This window comes from Heterocephalus glaber, unplaced genomic scaffold (assembly GCF_053883595.1).
Source record: "Heterocephalus glaber isolate CG9 unplaced genomic scaffold, H.glaber_assembly_v1.0 deba00001606, whole genome shotgun sequence".
NCBI lineage: Eukaryota > Metazoa > Chordata > Mammalia > Rodentia > Bathyergidae > Heterocephalus > Heterocephalus glaber.
Window position 1 is genome coordinate 38,659,711 of NW_028258377.1, and position 22,717 is coordinate 38,682,427.

At 36.4% G+C, this 22,717-nt stretch overlaps 1 protein-coding gene across 4 annotated transcripts in view; it reads left to right on the forward strand.

The window, feature by feature from the left end:
• Positions 1-22,717, forward strand: part of Kif3a (kinesin family member 3A) — a 51,910-nt gene that overhangs the window by 20,636 nt on the left and 8,557 nt on the right. For 2 of the 4 annotated variants that reach the window (XM_087194980.1, XM_087194981.1), the window contains exons 6-14: positions 5,652-5,791; positions 6,309-6,506; positions 6,845-7,019; positions 10,737-10,835; positions 12,753-12,824; positions 19,328-19,484; positions 19,860-20,040; positions 20,254-20,364; positions 20,712-20,837. In XM_087194980.1, the coding sequence (XP_087051106.1) occupies positions 5,652-5,791; positions 6,309-6,506; positions 6,845-7,019; positions 10,737-10,835; positions 12,753-12,824; positions 19,328-19,484; positions 19,860-20,040; positions 20,254-20,364; positions 20,712-20,837 (1,259 nt within the window). Of the gene's footprint in view, positions 1-5,651; positions 5,792-6,308; positions 6,507-6,844; positions 7,020-10,736; positions 10,836-12,752; positions 12,825-15,264; positions 15,274-19,327; positions 19,485-19,859; positions 20,041-20,253; positions 20,365-20,711; positions 20,838-22,717 lie in introns of all 4 variants that reach the window. The other 2 variants (XM_004836609.3, XM_004836610.3) reach the window with 2 other exon arrangements.

Sequence of the window (22,717 nt, forward strand, 5' to 3'; positions counted from 1 at the left end):
CTTTTCCTACATCAATGTCTTCAAGAGTTCTGTCTAACCTCTGTTCCAGCCGATTCAGCGTTTGTATTTTTTTTTTTTTTTTTTTGGTACCAGGGATCGAACTCGCGTACTTGCGCTTGCGGAGCAGGCAGCGGAACCACTGAGCTAACTCCTCGGCCCTCAGCATTTCTATTTTAATATTTAGATCTTTAATCCATTTCGATTTTAGTTTAGTGCATGGTGAGAGCTATAGGTCTAGTTTTAATCTTTCGCAAGTTGAAACCCAATTTTTCCAGCACCATTTATTAAAGAGGCTATCTTTTCTCCAGTGAGGTTGATTGGCTCCTTTGTCGAAGATGAGATGGCAGAGTGTGTCTGGAGTTGTTTTGGCATCTTCTAGACTTGATCTTGGCCAAAAGGCCGAGAAGCGATGGCATCTTCTAATCTGTTCCTCTGGTCCTCAGGTCTGTTTCTTTGCCAGTACCATGCTGTTTTTATCATAGTAGCTTTGTAGTATAGTTTCAAGTTGGGGATTGTGATACCCCCTGCCGTGTCCCTAGAGTTACATTTGCTATTCTGGGTCTCTTCTTGTTCCAAATGAATTTTTGCATTGTTTTCTCAAGGTCCGTGAAGTATGCTGCTGGAATTTCTGTTGTGATTGCACTGAATCTATATAGGAGTTTTGGAAGTATGGCCATTTTCATTATGTTGATCCTTCCTTCCCAGGAGCAGGGGATGTCTTCCCATTTTCTGATATCATCTTCAATCTCTCTTTTTAGAGTGCTATAGTTTTCAGGGAAAAGGTCTTTGATTTCTTTTGTTAGGGTGATTCCTGGGTATTTCAGTTTTTTGGATGTTATTGTGAAAGAAATTGTTTGCTGTATTTCTGTCTCAGTGAGTCTGTTGTTCGTGTAGAGGAAAGCTATTGATTTTTGTGTGTTGACCTTGTATCCAGCTACGCTACTGAATTTGGTTATTAAGTCTAGAAGACTTTTGGTGGTGTTCTTGGGGTCTTCTATATAGAGTATCATGTCATCTGCAAATAATGACAATTTGACTTCTTCATTTCCTATCTTTATTCCTTTTATTTCTTTCTCTTGTCTAATTGCCATGGCTAATGTTTCCAAGACTGTATTGAACAAGAGTGGTGATAGTGGACATCCTTGTCTTATTCCTGATTTTAGTGTGAAGGATTTCAGTTTTTGACCATTTAGTATGATATTGGCTGTTGGTTTTTCATAGATGGCTTTTATCAGATTGAGGTAGAGACCATCTATTCCATTTTTGTAAGGTTTTTAATCATAAATGCATGTTGGATTTTGTCAAATGCTTTTTCTGCATCTATGGAGATAATCATATAGTTTTTGTCCTTGGCTCTATTGATATAATGTATTACATTGATTGATTTGCATATGTTGAACCATCCCTGCATCCCTGGGATGAATCCCACTTGGTCAGGGTGTATGATCTTCTTGATGACCTTCTGCATTCTATTTGCCAGTATCCTATTAAGGATTTTTGCATCTATGTTCATTAGTGAGATTGACCTATAGTTCTCTTTTTCGGTTGGGTCTTTCTCTGCTTTGGGGATGAAGGTGATGCTGGCTTCCAGGAATGAATTTGGGAGTATTGCTTCCCTTTGAATTTCATTGAAGAGTTTAAATAGTAGTGGCAATAGTTCCTCTCTAAATGTTTTGTAGGATTCAGCAGTGAAGCTATCAGGACATGGGCTTTTCTTAGTTGGCAAGTTTTTGGTTTTTTTTGGTACCGGAGATCGAACTCGGATCTTTGCGCTTGCGAGGCAGACGGCGAAACCACTGAGCTAAATCCCCGGCCCAGTTGGCAAGTTTTTAATTATGTTTTCAATTTCATTGGCTGATACTGGGTTGTTTAGAAGTTTTAGGTCTTCTTTGTTCAACTTTGGTAATTCATATGTATTTAGGAATCTGTCCGTTTCTTCTTTGTTTTCCATTTTATTGGTGTATAGGTTCTTGAAGTAGGTATTGATGATCCTCTGGATTTCTTTCTTTTTTTTTTTTTGGTGCCGGGGATTGAACCCGGGTCCTTGCGCTTGCGCAGCAGGCGCCGAAAGCACTGAGCTAAATCCCCGGCCTGATCCTCTGGATTTCTGCTGGGCCCATTGTAATTTCACCCTTTTCATTCCTAATTGCATGGATTTGGGCCTTTTCTTTCCTTTTTCCGATAAGGTTGGCTAAGGGTTTGTCAATTTTGTTTATTCTTTTGAAGAACCAACTCTTGGGTTCATTAATTTTTTTGTATCATTCTCTTAGTTTCCATTGAATTGATTTCTGCTCTGATCTTTATAATTTCCTCCCTTGTATGAACTTTGGGTTTGTCCTGCTCCTCTTTTTCTAGAAGCTTGAGGTTCAGCATCAGGTTGTTTAATTGGGCTCACTCTGTTTTCCTAATAATGTGCATTCACTTCTATGAATTTCCCTCGTAAGACTGCTTTCATTGTGTCCCATAGATTCCGATATGTTGTACTGTCATTGTCATTTAATTGAAGGAACTGTCTGATTTCTTCTTTAATTTCCTCTGTGACCCATTGGTTATTCAGAAGTGTGTTGTTCAATTTCCATGTGTTTATGAAATTTTTGTGGTTTCTTTTGCTATGGATCTCCAATTTCATTGCACTATGGTCTGATAATATACAGGGGATAACTTCAATTCCTTTGCATTTACTTAAACATGTTCTATGAGTGAGTATGTGGTCTGTTTTGGAGAACGACCTGTGTGCAGCTGAAAAGAATGTGTATTCTGATTTTGGGGTGGAACACTCTGTAAACATCTGTTAAGTTCATTTGTTCAAGAGTTCGATTGAGTTCTATTATTTCCTTATTTTTTGTCTAGTTGATCTATTTGTGACAGTGGGGTATTGAGGTCCCCTACTACAGATGTATTTGTGCATATATGACTTTTCATGTCCATTAGTATTTGCTTTATATAATTGGGCACATTAGTGTTTGGTGCATATATATATTTATGATTGTCACCTCTTCCTCTTGGATGGTTCCCTTTACAAGGATGTAGTGTCCTTCTTTGTCTCTTTTAATCAGTGTTGGTTTGAAATCTACTTGATCTGCAAAGAGGATAGCTACTCCTGCTTTTTTTCGGGTTCCTGTCCCATGGAGTATTGTTTTCCACCCTTTAACTTTCAGTCTATGACTTTATTTTTGAGTTGTGTTTCTTGTATGCAGCATATTGTTGGATTTTGCTTCTTGACCCATTCTGCCAGTCTATTTCTTTCTTTTTTTTTTTTTTTTTTTTTTTTGGTACCAGGGATCAAACTTGGGACCTTGGGCTTGCAAAGCAGGCAGTAGAACCACTGAGCTAAATCCCCAGTCCCAGTCAATTTCTTTTGATTGGTGAATAGAAACCATTAACATTGATGGTTATAACTGATACATATTGAGTTATCATTGTCATGACTTTTTCTTTTTGTTGGATTCTCCCCCTTAACATTTAATTTCTTGTCACGCCTGACAGATTCATTCTGCTATGCTTCCTGGGGTTGTGATCCTCATTGTCTTTTCCTAGGATATTGTCTAAAATTTTTTGGAGCCCTGGATGGTATTCATGAAGTTCCTAAGGTGCTCTTCATCATGAAAGTATCTTAGTTTTCCATGAATTTTGAAAGATAGTTTTGCAGGGTCCATCAATCTGGGTTGGAGGCTGTTTTCCTTTAGGGCTTGGAATACGTCACTCTTCTTGCCTTGAGGGTTTGCATTGAGAAGTCTGCTGTGATTCTGATGGGCTTTCCTTTGTATGTGATATTTTTCTTTTCTCTGACTGCTTGTAGAACTTTGTTCTTCTGTTGGGTTTCTGGAATCTTAACAATTATATTCTTATGTGTAGATTTTTTTTGATCAAGGCTATTTGGAGCCCTGTATGCCTCACTTATCTGTATGTCAAGTTCTTTTCCCCTCCTTGGGAAGTTTTCTGCCATCACTTCTGTGAACAGTTTTTTATGTCATCTGCACTCTCTCCTGTTTCTGTGTTGATTCCAGTCAGTTTTATGTTATTCTTCTTTGCATTATCTAGCAGCTGCTGGATTGATTTCTTGTGGTCCCTTACAATTTTAAAGCAGTTTTTCTTTTCCTGTTCACTAATTGCAATCTTATCTTCTATATTTGAAAGTCTGTCCTCACATTGGCTCATTCTGCTGTGTAGACTTTCAATGGCATTTTTGATCTCCTGGAAATCTGTTTGCATCTGTTTTATGGATTCCATTTGTTTCCTATGTTGGGATTCCATCATGTTCCTCAGCTCTTCTGTAGATTTATTAATCGTGTCTTGCACTACGAGCACAATCTCTGGTGTTCATCTGAGAAATTATTTCTGATTTCTTTTTTTCCAGATCCTCTTTTGTTGCCAGTTCAGGGAGTCCAGGTGGTTGAGTATCAGAGTGTTCCATCTCCTATCCCTTTGGGGTTGCTGTGGGTGATCTGGAAGTCTGGTTTTGAGACTTGTTTATGTGTCTTCTCTTTTCAGTGTGAGGGCTGGGGGAGAAATGCTGTGGCTCATCTCCTCTGAGCTGGGAGCGGTGGAATCAGGGCCTCGAAGCCTGTTCCTCTGGGCTGGGAGTGGTGGAACCTTATTTGCCTATTTTTTTGGCCAGGGGATTACTGGGGATTGAACTTGTGTCCTTGCGCTTGCGCAGTAGGCGGCAAAACCTCTGAGCTAAATCCCCAGCCCCTCTTGGCTTTTTAAAAAATTCAAATGCTGGGCCAGGGATTTAGCTCAGTGGCACCACGCCTGCCTCACAAGTGTAAGGTTCTGAATTGTATCCCTAGTACCAAAAAAAAAAATTCATATTCTGTGAGCATCTTTTCATGTTATTTGGTGCAGATGTACCTTTTTTTAAATGACTGCTAATATGACTATTCTACTATTGGTTAATCATTGTCCTGTTGGTTGTTTCTGGTTTTTCACTGTTGCAAACAATGCTGCACTGAATATTCTTGTTTTATCGAATGCAAATGTTAGTCCCAGAGTATAATTCTCTTTAGAAACAGCAGAATCACCAATAATTTTTTCTTTTTTTTAGCAATATTTTTTTCAATTGTTAAGGTTTTAATTTTTTTTCCCTAAGCTGATCTTGAACTGTGGCGCTTAAGAGATCGTCCTCCCTCAGGCTCTCATATAGCTGGCACTATAGGTGTGCACCACCATGCCCAAATAAATGCTTACAATATGTCTTTATTCAGTAGTATTTGAGATGGAAACTCTACTTTGTGCTAAAAGTATATCTTTAATATGAAAATATTCTTAACAGAAATGAAAAGAAAATTTTCATATAATAACTACACATCTGCACTTTTATGGCTTAGTCATGTTCTCTGGCCTTTGATTGTGCTTTTTTTTTTTTTTTTTTTTGTACTGGGGATCGAACTTGGGTCCTTGTGCTTGCGAGACAAGCGGCGGAAGCACTAAGCTAAATCCCCAGCCCAAAACATGTTTTTTTTTTTTGGTACTGGGGATTGAACTCGGGTCTTTGCGCTTGTGCAGCAGGTGGCAAAACCACTGAGCTAAATTCCCAGCCCTCTGGCCTTTGATTGTGATGAAATTAAGTGTTTTAAATCTAATCTGGATACCTAATTATTATCAAAGGAACTTTCTGTTACAGCTTTAACTTTTTTCCTCCATTAAAGGTTCTGTCGGTGCAACCAACATGAACGAACACAGCTCCCGCTCCCACGCCATCTTCACAATCACCATTGAGTGCAGCGAGAAGGGCGTGGATGGGAACATGCACGTCAGGATGGGGAAGCTGCACCTGGTGGATCTTGCTGTAAGTAGCGTGATGCTAAAGGAGTAACTTTTTCTTATAATATTTATCTCATAAATGAATAAAGATTAAAATGAGAAAGTGTGACTTACCTATGATCTTTAAGATGTTACTTATGTGTGTTTAACGTATTATTACTACAGAATATTTCAAGTGGATATGAAAGTAAATAGAATAGTATAATGGCCCCTATGTTCAGTCTTGTTTCATCGACTCTCACCTACTGTTATCTAATCTTTTTATTTTTGGTACTGGGGATCAAACTCAGGACCTTGTGCTTGTGAGGCAGGTGCAGGTGCCACTGAGCTAAATCCCTGGCCCACCTTTTATCTATTCTTACTGTTAAATTACTTTTTAAAAAAATCTTGAGGGGTCAGGGATTTAGCTCAGTCGTTTCGCCGTCTACTGTGCAAGCACAAGGACCTGAGTTCGATCTCTGGTACCAAAAAAAAAAATTCTTGGGAAGAATATTTTGTTTTGTTTTGTTTTTAGCTTGACTTTCATTTCTGTTTATTGCTAGGGCTCAGAAAGACAAGCAAAAACTGGAGCTACAGGACAGCGTTTAAAGGAAGCTACAAAAATCAATCTTTCCCTTTCCACCCTTGGTAATGTAATTTCTGCCTTGGTTGATGGAAAAAGCACTCATGTGCCTTATCGTAACTCCAAGTTGACTCGTCTTCTTCAGGATTCTTTAGGAGGAAACTCAAAAACCATGATGGTAAGCCTTAACTTGTAACAGGCAAATTTAAGGTTCTGATTTATGCCCATAATGGATGTGAATAACATTTAAAAATCAGTTATTTTACTTTTTTTGTTTTGTGGCTATCTTTTTATAGTAAACTGTGTTTATTAATCCACAGTAGTGTTATTTGAAGCCCATGTGATTGACACTCGATTTTCAAGAGGGCCAAAGTGCATATGTACTTCAAACATTTGTTTTGATATATTTGTAATGGTGGCATTAATGTATAGTAGTGTAAAATGATTTGTATTTCTACACTTGATCTTAGACAAAAGACCAAGAAGCAATGATGATTTGTGTTTCTCATTCAACAGTGTGCAAATATTGGGCCAGCAGATTATAATTATGATGAAACCATCAGTACATTACGGTATGCCAATCGTGCTAAGAATATTAAAAATAAAGCTAGAATTAATGAAGATCCAAAGGATGCTCTTCTTCGTCAATTTCAGAAAGAAATAGAAGAATTGAAGAAAAAGCTTGAAGAAGGTAACTTCACCCCAAAATATTAATCTGAGTGTCAGCTAAAAACATACTGGTCCACTAAGTGTTCTAACAAAAACCACATGTTAAACATTTTTTGAGCCCACAGCATTGATATTTGAGAGAACATTTCTGAAAAGCAACCTGGTACTTACATAGTTCAACTTTTTCATATTAAGCTTAAGTAAGATTGTATAATATTTGTGTATTTTTTTCAAAATATAATTAATACTGTCTACTTTATCCCCACAATCTTATGTAGATTTCCTATGACCACTTGTTGAATAATGAAATTTTGTCTCTATATAAACAAATTCTACTGTGTGTATATTTGGGTGAAAATGACCACAGTTCCTGCTTTGTGATTGGTATCAGCTCACCATTGTTTGAGTAAAAAAACCGACATCAGATGCTCATGGGTAAACCAAGCTTGTTCTACGTGAAAATGTGTTGCATGGCCTTAAAATATGTTTTCATACTTAAATTTGAACATGAGTTTTTATTTGGGAAATTATTTTCTAGCAAGATCATACTAGAAAGATAGAAAATTTTAGGATCTTATTCATGAGGGTGGGTGGGTAGCTTTGCTGCACTGTAGAGTGCTGCACTTTCATGCTGAAGATGGAGCCCTTCTGACAGCACAAAGCTCCAGGAAAACAGGGCTTTTAAACCATACCCTTGTAGACTGGGTTAGATCAGACTTGGAATCTAGAGATGCTAAGCCCATCACTAATGTGGGGAGAAGGTCCTGATCCAGTGAACTTGAGTGAGATTATTGAGGAAAACAATGAAGATAATGAAGTTTGGTATTTTAAATGTGACCACTAGGTGGTATTTATAGCCAGTATGTTTTAAAGATTTTTAATGTTGATCTTGAGTTCATGCCTTTGCTATTTATGCTTTGCATTTTTATGTGGTAACATAAGGTAAAATTTACAATTTTAAAGTTTATAGTTCAGTCACATTAAGCTCCGTTCACATTGTTGTACAACTATCACTCCTCTCCAACTTCAGAACTTTTTCATCATCTCAGACAGAAACTCTGTCCCTATCAAATACTAGTTCCCTGTTTCTTTCTCACCCTAGTCCCTGGTAACCACTAGTCACTTTCTATATCTGTGAACTTGACCCCTCAAGGTACCTCGTATAAGTAAAGTCATACAGTATTCGTCCTTTCTGTATGGCTTGTTCACATAGTATAATTCTTTCAAGATTCATGCATATTGTAGCATGTTAGAATTTCCTTCTTTTTTAAGGCTGAAAATATTCCACTGTATGTGTATCCTATATTTGGTTTATCCATTCATCTGTCACAGATAATTGAATTGCTTCTACTTTTGGAGTTGTGTGAATAATGCTGCTGCATACATGGGTATACAAACACCTGTCCCAGGTCTTGCATTAAAATTGAAGAATGTACCAGAAGTAGAATTGCTGGCAGTAGTATTTTTTAACATATTTCATTTTATTTGTTTCTTGTGACTCTGTGCTCTGATTTTTATAATCTCATTTAGGTTGATCACATAAACAATAAAAAGCAGGCAAAAGCATTAAAACAATTTTATAACCTTTTAATTTTAAAATTATTTTAGGATTATAGAATATATAGTACAGAGAGTTACTATCTACCCCTCACCCAGTTACTCCTAGTATAAAACTTACATAACCACAGTTCTGTTATTGAACTTATTAACTAATCTACAGACTTTATTCACACTTTGCCTGTTTTCCTTCCGACTTTTTTTTTTAAGTCTATGATCCAGTGTAGGACCACACATTAGATTTGTATGTCACATCTCAGTCTCCTCAGTCAGTCTCTGTCTTCCAAGACTCTGTACTTTTGAAGAGTACTTGTCCTGTATTAAGTAGAACATTCCTTTGTCTACAGTTTTTTCACAGTTATTTGATTAGGCTTCTCCGCTGTATTATTTGTTTGTTTGTTTGTAATCAGTATGTTTGTGGGGCAATAGTTTGAGACTGCAAAGGTTATTTCTCGTTGTACTATCTCCTACTGATTAGCTTCCGTCAATGGTTCTTGCCTTTAACAATAATTCTGTAGCATTTCCTCTGAAACAACTTTTCTATCTCACCATTCCTTTGGTGCTTGGTGTTTGGAATTCTATTTTAAAGAAGAAGAGTCTTTTCTCCTTCATTTATTTATTTCATCAAGTATTTAGCCCATGGGTTATAATCCAATACTATCATTATTTATTTTGTCTCTCAGATTGTCTCAGTTTGAGCTATTGGGTGCTCCTTCAGCATGCTGCCATTCTTTCAGCATGTTCCCATCAGGTTATTTTTAAGCACTTCGCTTCTTTCTGGGACTACAAGATTTTTTTTTTTTTTTTTTTTTTTATACCGGGAATTGAACTCGTGACTGTGCTTGCAAGGCAGGCGCGGTGCCACTGAGTTAAATCCCCAGCCCACTACAAGATGTTTTAAGCTTATCTTGTATCTTCCCTGTCAAGACCTTCGAATCATCTGTTTCTCCCTGGTCTCTTTCACTGGAGAATGTATTTAGAAACTAAGGCTTGGGTGCTAGGAGTGTTTGCTCGTTGCTGCCAAGCCACCACTATTCCTAAGCCCAAAGAACAAAATACTTTTAGTAATTTATTTGCCAAAGACTCTCTTCTCTTTCCATCTTTACTTATAGGAACAACTGTTACCTGGTTGTGATTTGTGTGTATTTTATCCCACCTCCCCAGTTACTTTTGTTTTCTTAAACATTTCATTTGTGGATAGTGATATTTTTAAATGACTAATTTGAAGTTAATATAGCAATAATCTGTATTAACATTAGTTTAATAATTTTTATTGGATGTTTTTTGTCTTGCCAATACATATTTAACAGTCTTTATACAAATAAGCTCAGCTTTTGAAATATTTCTGTAATACAGTCCTAAAAATGAGATCACCGTATTAGGTGACAGTTTTATGACTCTAAAAAAATACTGATTGTGGGGCCAAGGATTTAGCTCAGTGGTTCTCCCACCTGCCTCTAAAGCGCAAGGACCCGAGTTGGATCCCCAGTACCAAAAAAACAAAACAAAACACTGACTGAGGGCCGGGGATTTAGCTCAGTGGTTTCGCCGCCTGCCCCGCAAGCTCAAGGACCCGAGTTGGATCCCCGTACCAAAAAACCCCCAAAAAACCCACTGATTGAATGAATTATTTTAAATCTTTTTTTTTGGTACTGGGAGATCAAACTCAGGGCCTTGCACTTGTGAGGCAGGCGCAGTGCCACTGAGCTAAATCCCCAGCCCAGAATCTTAAAAAGAGAAAAATAAAAATAAAATGCTCCCTCAAAGTGATTGCATTTTTAAAAGACTGAATTAATTACTCTAACTCATGATCTTTATACATATTTATATCTGTACTTAAATAATGGTTTGAAATTTTAATTGGGTCACAGTCCAATTTCTGTTTTGAAACTTTAAAAATAAAGTCTCTGACCGGGGATTTAACTCAGTGGTTCTTCTGCCTGCCTCGCAAGTGCAAGGTCCCAAATTTGATCCCCAGTACCAAAAAAATAAAAAAGTAAAGTCTCTGTGTATATCTTAATTATTTAGATTAGCATACCTGATATATTTTTAGGAGCAGTTAAATAGCATTTAAGTTTGTATTTGGGACAAGCGCGACTTAGTGAAGAAAATCAATATAAGCATTTCCTAAATAGCCAATGGCAATGGTTTAGACTAAAAATCATTGCGTTACATTTCCTAGGGGAAGAAATATCAGGCTCTGATATCAGTGGGTCGGAGGAAGATGACGATGAAGAGGGTGAGGTTGGAGAAGATGGAGAGAAAAGGAAAAAGAGAAGGGGTAAGTACTACTCAGGGTTTGATTGGTAGAAGCTAACAAGGATTGCTACCTCATGATGCTTTCATAGTAGAGTACACACCTTTTATTTTGCCATTTTCAGTTACCATATCAGTTAGGAGGGTGTGTGCCAGGTGCCTGGTCAGCTGTGCAGTTGTCTCTCGTTCTGACCTGCCCTTTATAGCTGGCTCAGAATACTATCTGGCCTTTCTTTTAGGGTCGTAAAAACCTATGATAGTGGGTGTACCATTTTGAAATTTACTTAGGATTTTAGTTTTATGTAGGGACTTCCATTTGAGTTAAAAACCTACATTTTTAGGAAATTAGGATAATGTAGAGGTTTTCCTCAAGCAAGGTTAATTTTTTAGAAGTCTTTGAAATTTTAAATAACAAATTTATGTGAGGATTTAAAAATTATTTTTCTTTATAAAATGTCTCATCCTTACTCTGTTGCAATGTATATATTATTAAGAATAAGTACCAGGTGTGGTGGCACACACCTGTAATCCTAGCACTCAGAAGGCTGAGGCAGGAGGATTGCTGCGAGTTCGAGGCCAGACTGGGCTACATAGTAAGTTTAGGGCCAGCCTGAACTATGCAGTGAAAGCCTGCCTCAAAGAACCAAAACAAACAAACAAAAAAGTAAGACTATTATGCTAAGGATATAGGTAACGTGCAAAAGAGACAGACATATTATAATGGCCTACATTTCAAACTTCTGACCCTAATATTTATTTCAGAACTCTCTTCCATTAATGTGACCCATTGTTTTCAAGCTGGTACATATTTCGCTTGTTTTATTTAAATGATCTTGTTGAAAATAAACCCATCACTGCTTGATCCGGAATTCCAAAATTATATAAACTCAAAAGACAGGAAAAGCATGACTTAGAGTAAGAGCTGACAAAATACAACCCCTATCTGTTTTGATTAGTACAGTTTTATTAAAGTAGTCATGGTCATCTGTTTACGTACGGTCTATGGCTGCTTTCACATGAAAGCATGTGGTCTGCAAAGCCTAAGGTATTTACAGTATCTGGGGGTTGTTTTTGAAATATTTCTCAACTCCTGACTTAGAGAAAAGTTTCACACCTAGTTTTTGAGAGTAAACCATTCTTTTCCAAGCCAAAGCACATAATAGGTTCATTAAAAATAAAATTTTATTCAATCTGAGACAAGGATTTAGCTCAGCAGCACCCCACCTGCCTTGCAAGTGCAAGGTCCTGAGTTCCATCCCGGTACCAAAAAAAAATTTCTTCAATCCCGGGTACCAAAATAAATAAATAAATAAAATTGTAAGTAGAAAAATACCACAGTTTAATATATTAAAATATTTAATAGTACCATACCTTCCTTCTAGGCTAGAAATTAAAATTTTTTCAGTGAGCCTTTTCAGTTTTGCTGTCAAACTTTAAACATACGTAATTATATTTGAAAGTTTGATGTTTTGAAGGGAGAAAGGGAAATTGGAGACAGACCGACCATCCTGTCTGTAATGAAGAGTAATTTATCATTCCAGGAACACTCTGTGTTTTAAACTAAGTTTTAAAACTTTGTTCCTTTAAGTTATCAACCTAAATGGTTTAAATAAATTTAAATGTCACCAAATGATTTGTTTCTTTTTAATATCATCCTTTCCATCCTCTGAATGATTGTTTTAGATGAGTAATGGGATTTGATCACAGTAAATCTTTAAAGAAATATAGTTTGTACTTCCCCCTTATGGCTTTGTGAAGTAGAAAATACTGGCTAGGCTACTACCAAGACTGGTTTTAAGGGAAAGTAAGTTTTGGTTCTTTAATACAAAACTTGATTGTCCTTTAAAATTCTTTCTCTGTAACTAAAGTTTTTTCTATGTGTGTTCATTTTCTTGTTTCCTCTTTGTTTGGTTCCCGTTGGGCTCATTTCTTTGTCTCCTAGGCAGTAGCAGCAGCAGTAGTTCAGACTCCACCTGTTCTGTCATAGAGAAACCTCTGGATAAGCTCTTGCCTAGTGAGTGGCAGCTCGTAAATTCTCTAACAGAGCTTTGGCTTTTCCATAACCCATGGGCTTCCTTTGAGAAATGCTGCACCGCTCCCTGTCATTACTTGAAGAATACATATACATGTTGGACTTCTGAATAGAGCAAAGCATGTGATGATCCCCACCCCTTTCATTGCTTCCTGTTATCCATGATTGTTAAAACGTATGTTTGAGACAATGGAAGAGAGATTCATGCTTTCACAGTTGAGATAATGTAAAGAGAGCTAGTAAGCTGTGTAAAGGAACAATTCTTAGGGTCCTTTTTTATGTTTCATTATAAAATTTTAATCCTGGTCAGTACAAGAGATATGTATCAACAAATTCTGAATTTCTAAAAGTGCAGGTTGTATTTGGCAGTACACCATACCCATTATAACATGTCATGGAGTTGTAAACATTGTATGCTTTGATATGTCCCATTGTCAGCAGTAGCTTAAGATTGAAGGCTCTCAAAGAAAAATGTAAAGTCTAAAATAAGTAAAGATAAATTGAGTAGTACTTTATTTCAAATGGACATTTATCCCCACTTCTAAATTACCTGATTTTAAGAAATTTTCTAAGGTCAATTCTCGGGAATTCAGAATCACATGAAAAAATTGATTCTGGGCTGGGGATTTAGCTCAGTGGCACCTCACCTGCCTGGCAAGTGCAAGGTCCTGAGTTCGATCCCAGGTACCAAAAAAAAAAATTTGATGCCGGATCTATCTAGACTTCAAACTTAAAGGCCTTTTTCTTAAATTTCTTAATTTAAGTGAAAAGTATTATTTAATTTTATCTACTATATTTTATTTTTAGAAGAAAGGGGAGGTCTTACTTTCTTGTACCAGCTTGCAGCTTACTGTCTTTTAAAGCATTATCTACATACAGTACTTACTCTTCAAAACTAATAACAAAAATAATTGTTTATTGTTCTTATGTTTTTAACTTTCTAGAGGAAGAATTCCAAGAATATGAAAACTGTTTTGGTCTATTGATAATTTTTAAGCAAATTACCAAAACAATCAATTTCAGAGTGTTGGGTGTGGTGGGACACATTTGTAATTCCAGCACTCTGGAGGCTGAGGCAGGAGGATCACCATGAGCTTGAGGCCAGCCTGGGCTACATAGTGAGTTCAAGTCCAGGTTGAACTACGTAGTGAGATCCTGTCTCAAAAAAACAAACAAGAAACAAAAAAAATTCATTTCAGAGTACAATTTGTAAAACACATAAAGTTCCTTTAGAGACTGTATAGAGGTAAAATTTTGTATTAGAAACTGAAATACCTGAGGGAGAAGCAATAAAGTTTAGTTTTCTGTTTTACAGCTTACCTTAGTTCTTAGTGGTGTGAAAAAGTACATTATGAAGTGAGCTGTACTTTCTTCAACTCAAGCATTTTTAATTGCTGTTTACACACGTAGCTCATAATATTTTGTTGTAACTTAGGTGTATTGGTGAAATGGAGAGATGTCCCAGCATGTGGTTGCTTGTGTAATTGGTGTGTTTGTATCCTTCCTTTAAAAAACATGAATGGCCTTTTTTGAGGTGTCCCTTGCTTGAATCATCAGTTGTCATTCACTTCTGTAGAATCATCATTATGATTACCCTTAACAGTCTCCTAATAGGCTAAGTGCAAGTTTGCTACTATACAGGTATGCTTCATTTTATGTAATGATTTTTTTCTTAAAAAAATGCTTCGAACTCAATTTGGAAAATCAAGTATGCTGTGAAATTGCTGTCTTTTTAAACATTCTTCATTAAATTTGTTAAGGGCTGGGGGTTTAGCTCAGTGGTGCCGTGCCTGCCTGGCAAGTGCAAGGTCCCGAGTTCGTGTCCCAGTACCAAAAAAACCATCTGTTTGTTAATCAGATTATCAGTGCAAATTATTGTAAACTAATTTATCACTTTAGTTGGTTCAGATTTTTGTGTTAGATTTTCTTAAAATGGGGCACACCTGTTATGGATACTAGAAGAAACATTGAATTGGGAAATTTTGTTACAATGTTACTTTTGTTACTCTTAACTTACTGATTTTTAAAATTGTCTAATAATTTTCTGTTTTGTCCTTTTAGATGATTTCCTAGGTCTTAGCAGGCCCCCAGTCCCATGTTTACCATTAGCATAGCCACGTGGTGCTGAACTGTTACACTTACAGGAGTTTTCCAGGCAGTGTAAGCTCTTGGTACAGATTGGAGTTGTAGACTCAACCTTACTATCCTTGTCTGAGTTAGATCTCTCGTAGTACTGAATGTGTTTTCTTTTTACATGAGCTCTATTTTAGTTGTGATAATGGTTTCTACACTTATACTAAAAATGAATGCTATTATACATTTTTCTTTGTTTTACAAAGAAAATAATGTTTTCCTTTTTTTCCTCCTCATCTCTGTGCATATGCTTCCTGTCTACGATTTGCTTACCACTTCTTATTGCAAGATCAAGCAGGTTGGTGTGATTGATTTGCACTCCACTTGGTACAGTTATTTAACTTATAAAGAACTTTGTCTTTTAAATACATTGCATTTTTAAAACTAAACAACTTTTTACAAGGTAAGTATCCATCTTTTATATTTTAAAAATCTCTCAATTTTCGCTTTTTTTTTTTTAAAAAAAAAAAAGCTTCCTTTTTGCCCTAAATTCTTAAAGACCCATTAAGCCAAGTTTTGGAAGTAAAGTTATGACTTCATATTCAAACATTTTTCCCTTTTTAAAGCCAACAATCAAGTTCTTGTCACCTGTGCTTATGAGTGCTCTGAGATAAAAATGAAATTAATTCAGTTAGCCCTCTCTGAAGTTGCTCCTTCTTGCTTTTCCTTGCTTGTTCTTCTTCACAGTTTTGTTTAGAGCACATGGCAGAGGCAACTTAAAATGTTGCAAGTTCTGTTTGGCATAATCGCATATTCTTTATGGCATTAGCTGTTTTGCTTTTAGATTTATTTACCTGAAGTTTTCTACTGAATTTTACCATGCAGTATTAGAAAGATTTTTTTGATAGACTGATTTGGTTGATGAAGAGTTTTGTCATTACGGTGGTGGTGGTAAGCACAGATCAAGGGCTGTGCAGGCTGGGCAGGTTCTCTGTCCCTGAGCCACAGCTCCGGTACCCAGCTAATGAAAGTAACTAACATAACATATAGTCTCTTCTCCCATCGGAGGGTCAGAGACATCAGCTTACCTTGGTGCTCCTGTAGTGCAGGCTCCTTCTTCCTGGGTTCCCAGTCTCCCCCAGACTTAAAGCAGCCCTGCTATTTCCAAAGCCAGCCTCCTGGAGACAAAGGGTTCTATCCAACAAAACAAAGGGTAAAAAAATTCATTTAAAATACATATAAAACTGACTTCTAGTGATGCTTTGTTCTGAAATATCTTGTTAGGATATTGGCACATACTCATATTTAGCTTAAAGTGTTATTTGAAGAAATATAATGATTTTTCAGAGTGATTCTTGCTAGAGTAACATTTTACTTAACTAGACTTCAAAGTTAGCCAGGCATGGTGGTACATGCCTGTAATCTCAGCACACGGGAAGCTGAGGCAGGAGAATCACTGTGAGTTCGAGGCCAGCCTGGACTACATAGTTGAGCTCAAGACCAGCCTGAACTACGTAGTGAGATCCTGTCTCAAAAAAAAAAAAAAAAAGTAACTGTAGCTATGTATTCTTGCTAATTTTCATGAATGTTAGAAGAGCACAATAAGATTTTTGCTGCCAAAGCATCAGTTTGAAAAAATTACCTGAATGACTTTGGATTACTAATATAATTTAGGTATAGTATTAATTCATCAAGAGTCAGGAATTTTTATATTTTTACATCTTTTTTAATTTTACTGCCTCTTAATGGGTTTTGAGCTATGTTTTTTGGAGGTTTCTTGGTTTTTTTTTGTTTTTTTGAGACAGAGTCTCGCTATGTAGCCAGGGCTCACCTAGAACTCATGGTGATCATTCTGCCTCAGCCTCCAGAGTGTTGGGATTACAGGCATGCTCCACCACACCTGGCCAGCTATGTTTTTAAATACTAACAAAACAGTTAGAAGCCTAAAGGTACAGGTTCATTCGTTGATCACACCATTTCCTCCATACCATTAGTATCCATGTCTTCATACATCTTATTTTGATCTTTACATATTAGTCACTTTTCCTTTAAGTATTTGTAATTCTGAAGTGGAAAGGAAGTTACAGGTTTTTACAATAAACCCAAACTTATACTTTTCTCCCTCAAATATCTAAGAAATAGTATTATTGGGCCGGGGATTTAGCTCAGTGGTTTCACCGCCTGCTGCATAAGCACAAGGACCTGAGTTCGATTCCTGGTACCAAAAAAAAAAAAAAAAAGAAATAGTATTATTGCCGATAGGAAACATTTTCTAGGACCTCATTGGGAATAGAAGTTAAATTATTTTTAAAAGTTATTTTTTAACAGTAATTCAACAGGTTCCATACAGATGACTGTGCCAAACAAGCCAACAGAGCCAGGTCCGTGTCCTGACTTTCGGAATGCAATGAATCACACCACACCACAGCATGAATTTGGATCAGTGCTTTTGTTTACTCTTTTATTTAATTTGTGTTGTGGCTTAGGTTTTGCTCTAGATTTATAGTTCTGCAGAAATGGAGGATAGTGTATTTTGAGTTTTTTGATATAATTTTGTGTTAAAGAGTTTTAAAAAGCCTATGAATGATTCTTCATTTCTTAAAAGAATATATTCAGGTATTTTATCTCCATCATAATTATTTTTCAGTTCTTTTTCCTCGTTGGCAGGAGAGGCTGGATTTTGGGTGGAGACAATGACAGTTTATAAACTCTTCTGGTTTATATTCTTTTTCTCCAGTCCTTTGGGAAGGAAGTTAAGAATGACAAAGCTTTCAGGAGAGCCTCAGACCAATTCTGCGAAAAGTTTGTTTAGTTTTCTGAAGGAACATATGTTTCTAAGAAATTGGGTTTCTAGAGATGAATTATCACTGCTTCAGTTTCACAATCATTCCACTAAGCTAGTTTTTGTTTTCTCTTTTTAATTTTTTATATGAATATCATTCTGAAATCATCCATGAATTTTTATTGGGTACCTGTTACATTTCACTCTATTAGACAGTATAATAAAAATAATCCGTTGTGGGCCGGGGATTTAGCTCAGTGATTCCACCGCCTGCCTCGAAAGTGCAAGGTCCTGAGTTCAATCCCCGGTACCAAAAACAAATAAATAAAAATAATCCTTTGGAAGCCATATTCCAGCTTTATTTTTTCTGCTTATATTTGACATTTGGCATGTTTAATCTGAGTTAGGAGATTAAAGATTTGAGTTTGGTATAGTAATAAGCTATTTAGTTGCTCACTTAGGGTATGATGATATAGCATGATAGCTCATCAGCCCTAAAATACCCTAAAATAATTAGTAAAATAATTACTAAAATTATTACTAAAATAAAATAATTACTAAAATAATTACAGCCCTAAAATAATTACTGTGTAACCTACATAACTAGTATAGAATTTCTTCCTTTAAAAGTATACTATGATAGGGATTGGGGGTTTAGCTCAGTGGTTTTGCCTCCTGCTGAGCAAGCGCAAGGGCCGAAGCTCGATCCCCGGTACCAAAAAAAACCCCCCAAAACTAAGAAAAGTATACTATGACATGGGTTGGGGATTTAGCTCAGTGGTTCCGCTGCCTGCCTCGCAAGCGCAAGGACCCGAGTTTGATCCCTGGTACCAAAAAAAAAAAAAAAGAATATACTCTGACAGCCAGGCGTGGTGGCGCACACCTGTAATCCCAGCACTCAGGAGGCTAAGGCAGGAGGATCATTGTGAGTTTGAGGCCAGCCTGAACCACATAGTGAGATCCTGTCTCAAAAAAAACAAAAACAAGAAAGTATACCCTACCTGAAAATACTTTCTAGTAATTTTATATAGTAGTTTTTCTTTTTTGGTACCAGGGATCGAACTTGGGACCTTGCGCTTGCGAGGCAGGGGGTGGAACCACTGAGCTGAATCCCCGGCCCTGTAGTAGTTTTTCTAGTAATTTTTTATAGTAAAAAATTATAGAAAGCCCTCTGAAAACAAATTAAACTACCTCATATAAATTCTGTGTGATATTTTAATCTGTATTTTATACCTATATATGATCTGTTCATTTATTTAATGTGATTGGGATGAAGGAATTTTGAGAAGCCACTTGATTTTATACTTAATTATCAGGAAAAAGTAACTGAAGAATCATTTTACTTTTTAAAAAATTATGTTATTTGGAAAAAAGACATCTTTTTTATTGGCTTTAATATTAATCTTTCTTTTCCTATTTATTTGCTCATTTATTTTGCTTCTCTTTCACTTACCTTTTTTGGTTCTTAGATGTCATTGTACAGTTGGAGACAACAATTTGAATGTAGCAATGAATTAACAAATTTACCGAGGTTATTTCTATTATTGAGGACTCATGGCAGTTCTTTGTTGAAGATAATTTGAAACAGTGACTTGTTTTGGTAATTATTATAATTAAATGACTCAAATAGGTAAAAAGAAAGTTTCTCCAGATAAGATGGTTGAAATGCAAGCAAAAATTGATGAGGAGAGAAAAGCACTTGAAACAAAGCTTGATATGGAAGAAGAAGAAAGAAACAAGGCTAGAGCTGAATTAGAGAAACGGGAAAAAGATCTTTTAAAAGCCCAGTGAGTATTATTGAACTGAGATGGACTTGTGATTGAACTTCATTATTTTTAATAGGATATATAAGCAGGAAAATTGAATAGTAGTTAAAAGCCTGATTTTTGTCTGTATTATAGCTGTTTGGGGTGGAAGATCCCACACATGTGATATGTTTCTAAAAATTAGATCTCTTGATTATCTCTGTGTAGGAGGAAAATGTATTAGTGAATTTGAATTATAGATTAAATTATGAATTGATTCATACTACAAAGTGATGCAGTTTGGTAGAGGTGTTACATAATTCTCTTTTGAAATTATACAATTTCTTAATAAATTTGGGGAAATGTTAGAACAGTAGATGATTGATACATTTAGGGTATTCTCGTTTTAATCAATAGACAAGAGCATCAGTCTTTGCTGGAAAAATTGTCTGCTCTGGAGAAGAAGGTAATTGTTGGTGGTGTTGATTTGCTGGCCAAAGCTGAGGAACAAGAGAAACTTCTTGAAGAATCTAATATGGAACTAGAAGAAAGGAGAAAAAGAGCTGAGCAACTTCGCAGAGAACTTGAGGAAAAAGAGGTGATGTGACTTCGTGACTTTTAGTTTTAATACTTTGCCAGAGATTTTTAACTTTTCCAGCAGAAAGCTAAATATTGATAATCTTAATGAGATTTTAAGCCAGACTTATAGATTATTTTGAGGACAGTAGTTGCCAAACGTATGTCATTTGTTAAATATTAAATCGATGATCAGCAACGAAAACTATTCTGAAGTTTGCCAATTTTATCACAGCAAGAACGCTTGGATATTGAAGAAAAATATACCAGTTTACAAGAGGAAGCCCAAGGAAAGACCAAGAAACTAAAAAAGGTTTGGACTATGTTGATGGCTGCAAAGTCAGAGGTTAGTTTCTTTGAAATTACCTTCTAATGTATTTCTGGATTTTTAAAATAGGTTCCTTTGATTAAGATTAAGAATTCCTAAGTAATCTTAATGTGTGCTTACAATTTTAAACATGTATTTCTCCTTTATGTACAATTTTTAATTTTAGCTATTAAGCTAGGTTTTTCTAACCGTAACTAATAACCTGAAATGGACAGTGATAGTGTTACTCTGTCCATTCATTATTTTTGTAAAAAAACTGGGTAAGCTCTCAGAAGTCCTCTTAGACTAGCACTGTATGTCAGCTGTTAACTGTTTTGTACTTAAAATCTCGTTTGCTTATGAAATGTTCATGGCTTTTCCGGTAGACGGCCGATCTCCAACAAGAGCATCAGAGGGAAATTGAAGGCCTATTGGAGAACATTCGGCAGCTTAGCCGGGAACTTCGACTTCAGATGCTTATTATAGATAACTTTATACCTCAGGATTATCAGGTACATGGGAAGTTCTCTGACCTAGATATCAGTTCACTTGGCTGGGGTTAAGGAACATAGAAATATAATTTCTGATTTAATTGATAATTATTTACACTTCAGTTATCATCTACATAATTTTCTTGAATATACCATCATATCTCACTTTAGTTAACTCTCCTCAATATGTACTTATCTTCTTGAGTACCTAAGAATTTCTCACTCCTTTGGAGTAACTCAGGTTTGGGTAAATGCGGTCAGAACCAAAGTACTTGCCTCTTCATTGATTCAACATTTTTTATCATATACATAGAATAAACAGAACTTCTGGGCTATTTCTCCTTGCTTATGGGTGCTAATTCTGAGTGTGTGTGTGATAAAATATACATAGCATGAATTTTTTTTTTCTTTTTCGGTACTGGGGATCAAACTCAGGATCTTGCCCTTGCAAGGCAGGTGTGGTGCCACTGAGCTACATCCCCGGCCCATCATAAATTTTTTTTAACCATTCTTAAGTATACAGTTGAGTAACATTAACCACCTTACATTGTTGTGCAGCCGTCTACCATTCATCTCCATATGGATGGTGCTTGTTAATACTAGTATAATTTTTAAGTTTTGTCCTCTTTTTCTTAGCCAGAATTTATGTCAAGTAAATTTAAAATTTTTTAACATATTTCACTTCCAGCAGTGAAAGCAAAATAAAAACTCTTAACATTTTGATGTTGTAAAAAATCTGTTTTGAATCTCAATACAGCTTGAAGAAATTTGTCTGAAAATAAGCCTAAGTATTTTTTTTTCCTTTGGACCTCAGATGTACAGAATTAATCTGGATTCATGACACACTCATTATTGGTCCTTGGTGGGCCTGCTCTTCTCTAGTTATTTTGTTGTGAACCTGTCTCCCAGAACAAAAGCTAAGACCTTGACAGTAACCTACGCATAGCTAAATGTCTCCCCACCCTCTTCCATCCCTTTGCCTCTTCCACCCCAGAGTACTCATTATTCTATTCCCGTATTATCATTCTATTGCTTTTTATTTTTATTATAGTTTAATGTTATCTATATGTATTCCCAAGAAATATGTATTTTAAAATTTATAAAAAGGATGTCAGGGGCCGGGGATTTAGCTCAATGGTTCTGCCACCTGCCTTAAAAGCACAAGATCCTGAGATCAATCCCCAGTACCAAAAAAAAAAAAAAAAAAAAGGTGTCAGTCACTTTCATGTCCCTGAGCCACAATACTGGACACCCATGACTTAAAAGAAGAAAGGGTGATTTTGACTCATGGTTATAGTTCACGATTAGCTGGCTAAGAGGTGGAAAGGATGGCAGGTGACCTGGTGGAAGAAAATGCTCACCTATGGCAGCCTGGAAGCACCTCTGAAAAGTCCCTACCTCCTAACAGCACGTTCAGTACATAGGGCTCACATGTTCCAATCACCTTTTACACTGAAGAATTTGGGGGAATATTTTAGATCTAAACCATAATATTCTTCCCCTGGGCCCCCAAATGCTTGTGTCCATCTAATTATGAAAAATGCATTTAGTCCATTTTTAAGAGTCCTTAAAGTCTTAACAGTTCCAGTATGGCTAAAATGTCTAAGTCCAAAGCGCTTCTGAGACTCAACATACTCTTTTATCTCTGAGCCCCTGTAAAAATCAAGAAGAAAGTTAAATACTTCAACATAAAATCCCGTAGGGTAAACATTTCCGTTCCAAAAGGGAGAAGTAGGAGGATAGAAAGGAATGTGACCAAAGCAAACCCAGCAGGGCAAACATTAAATCCTATAATTCCATGTCCAGCCCTTGGGGCAAGTTGTAGGGAGATGTGAGCTCCAAAGGGCTTGGGTCCCCTGCCTTTACAGTTTTGCTGGTCACAGCCTCTTTTGGGCTGGCTC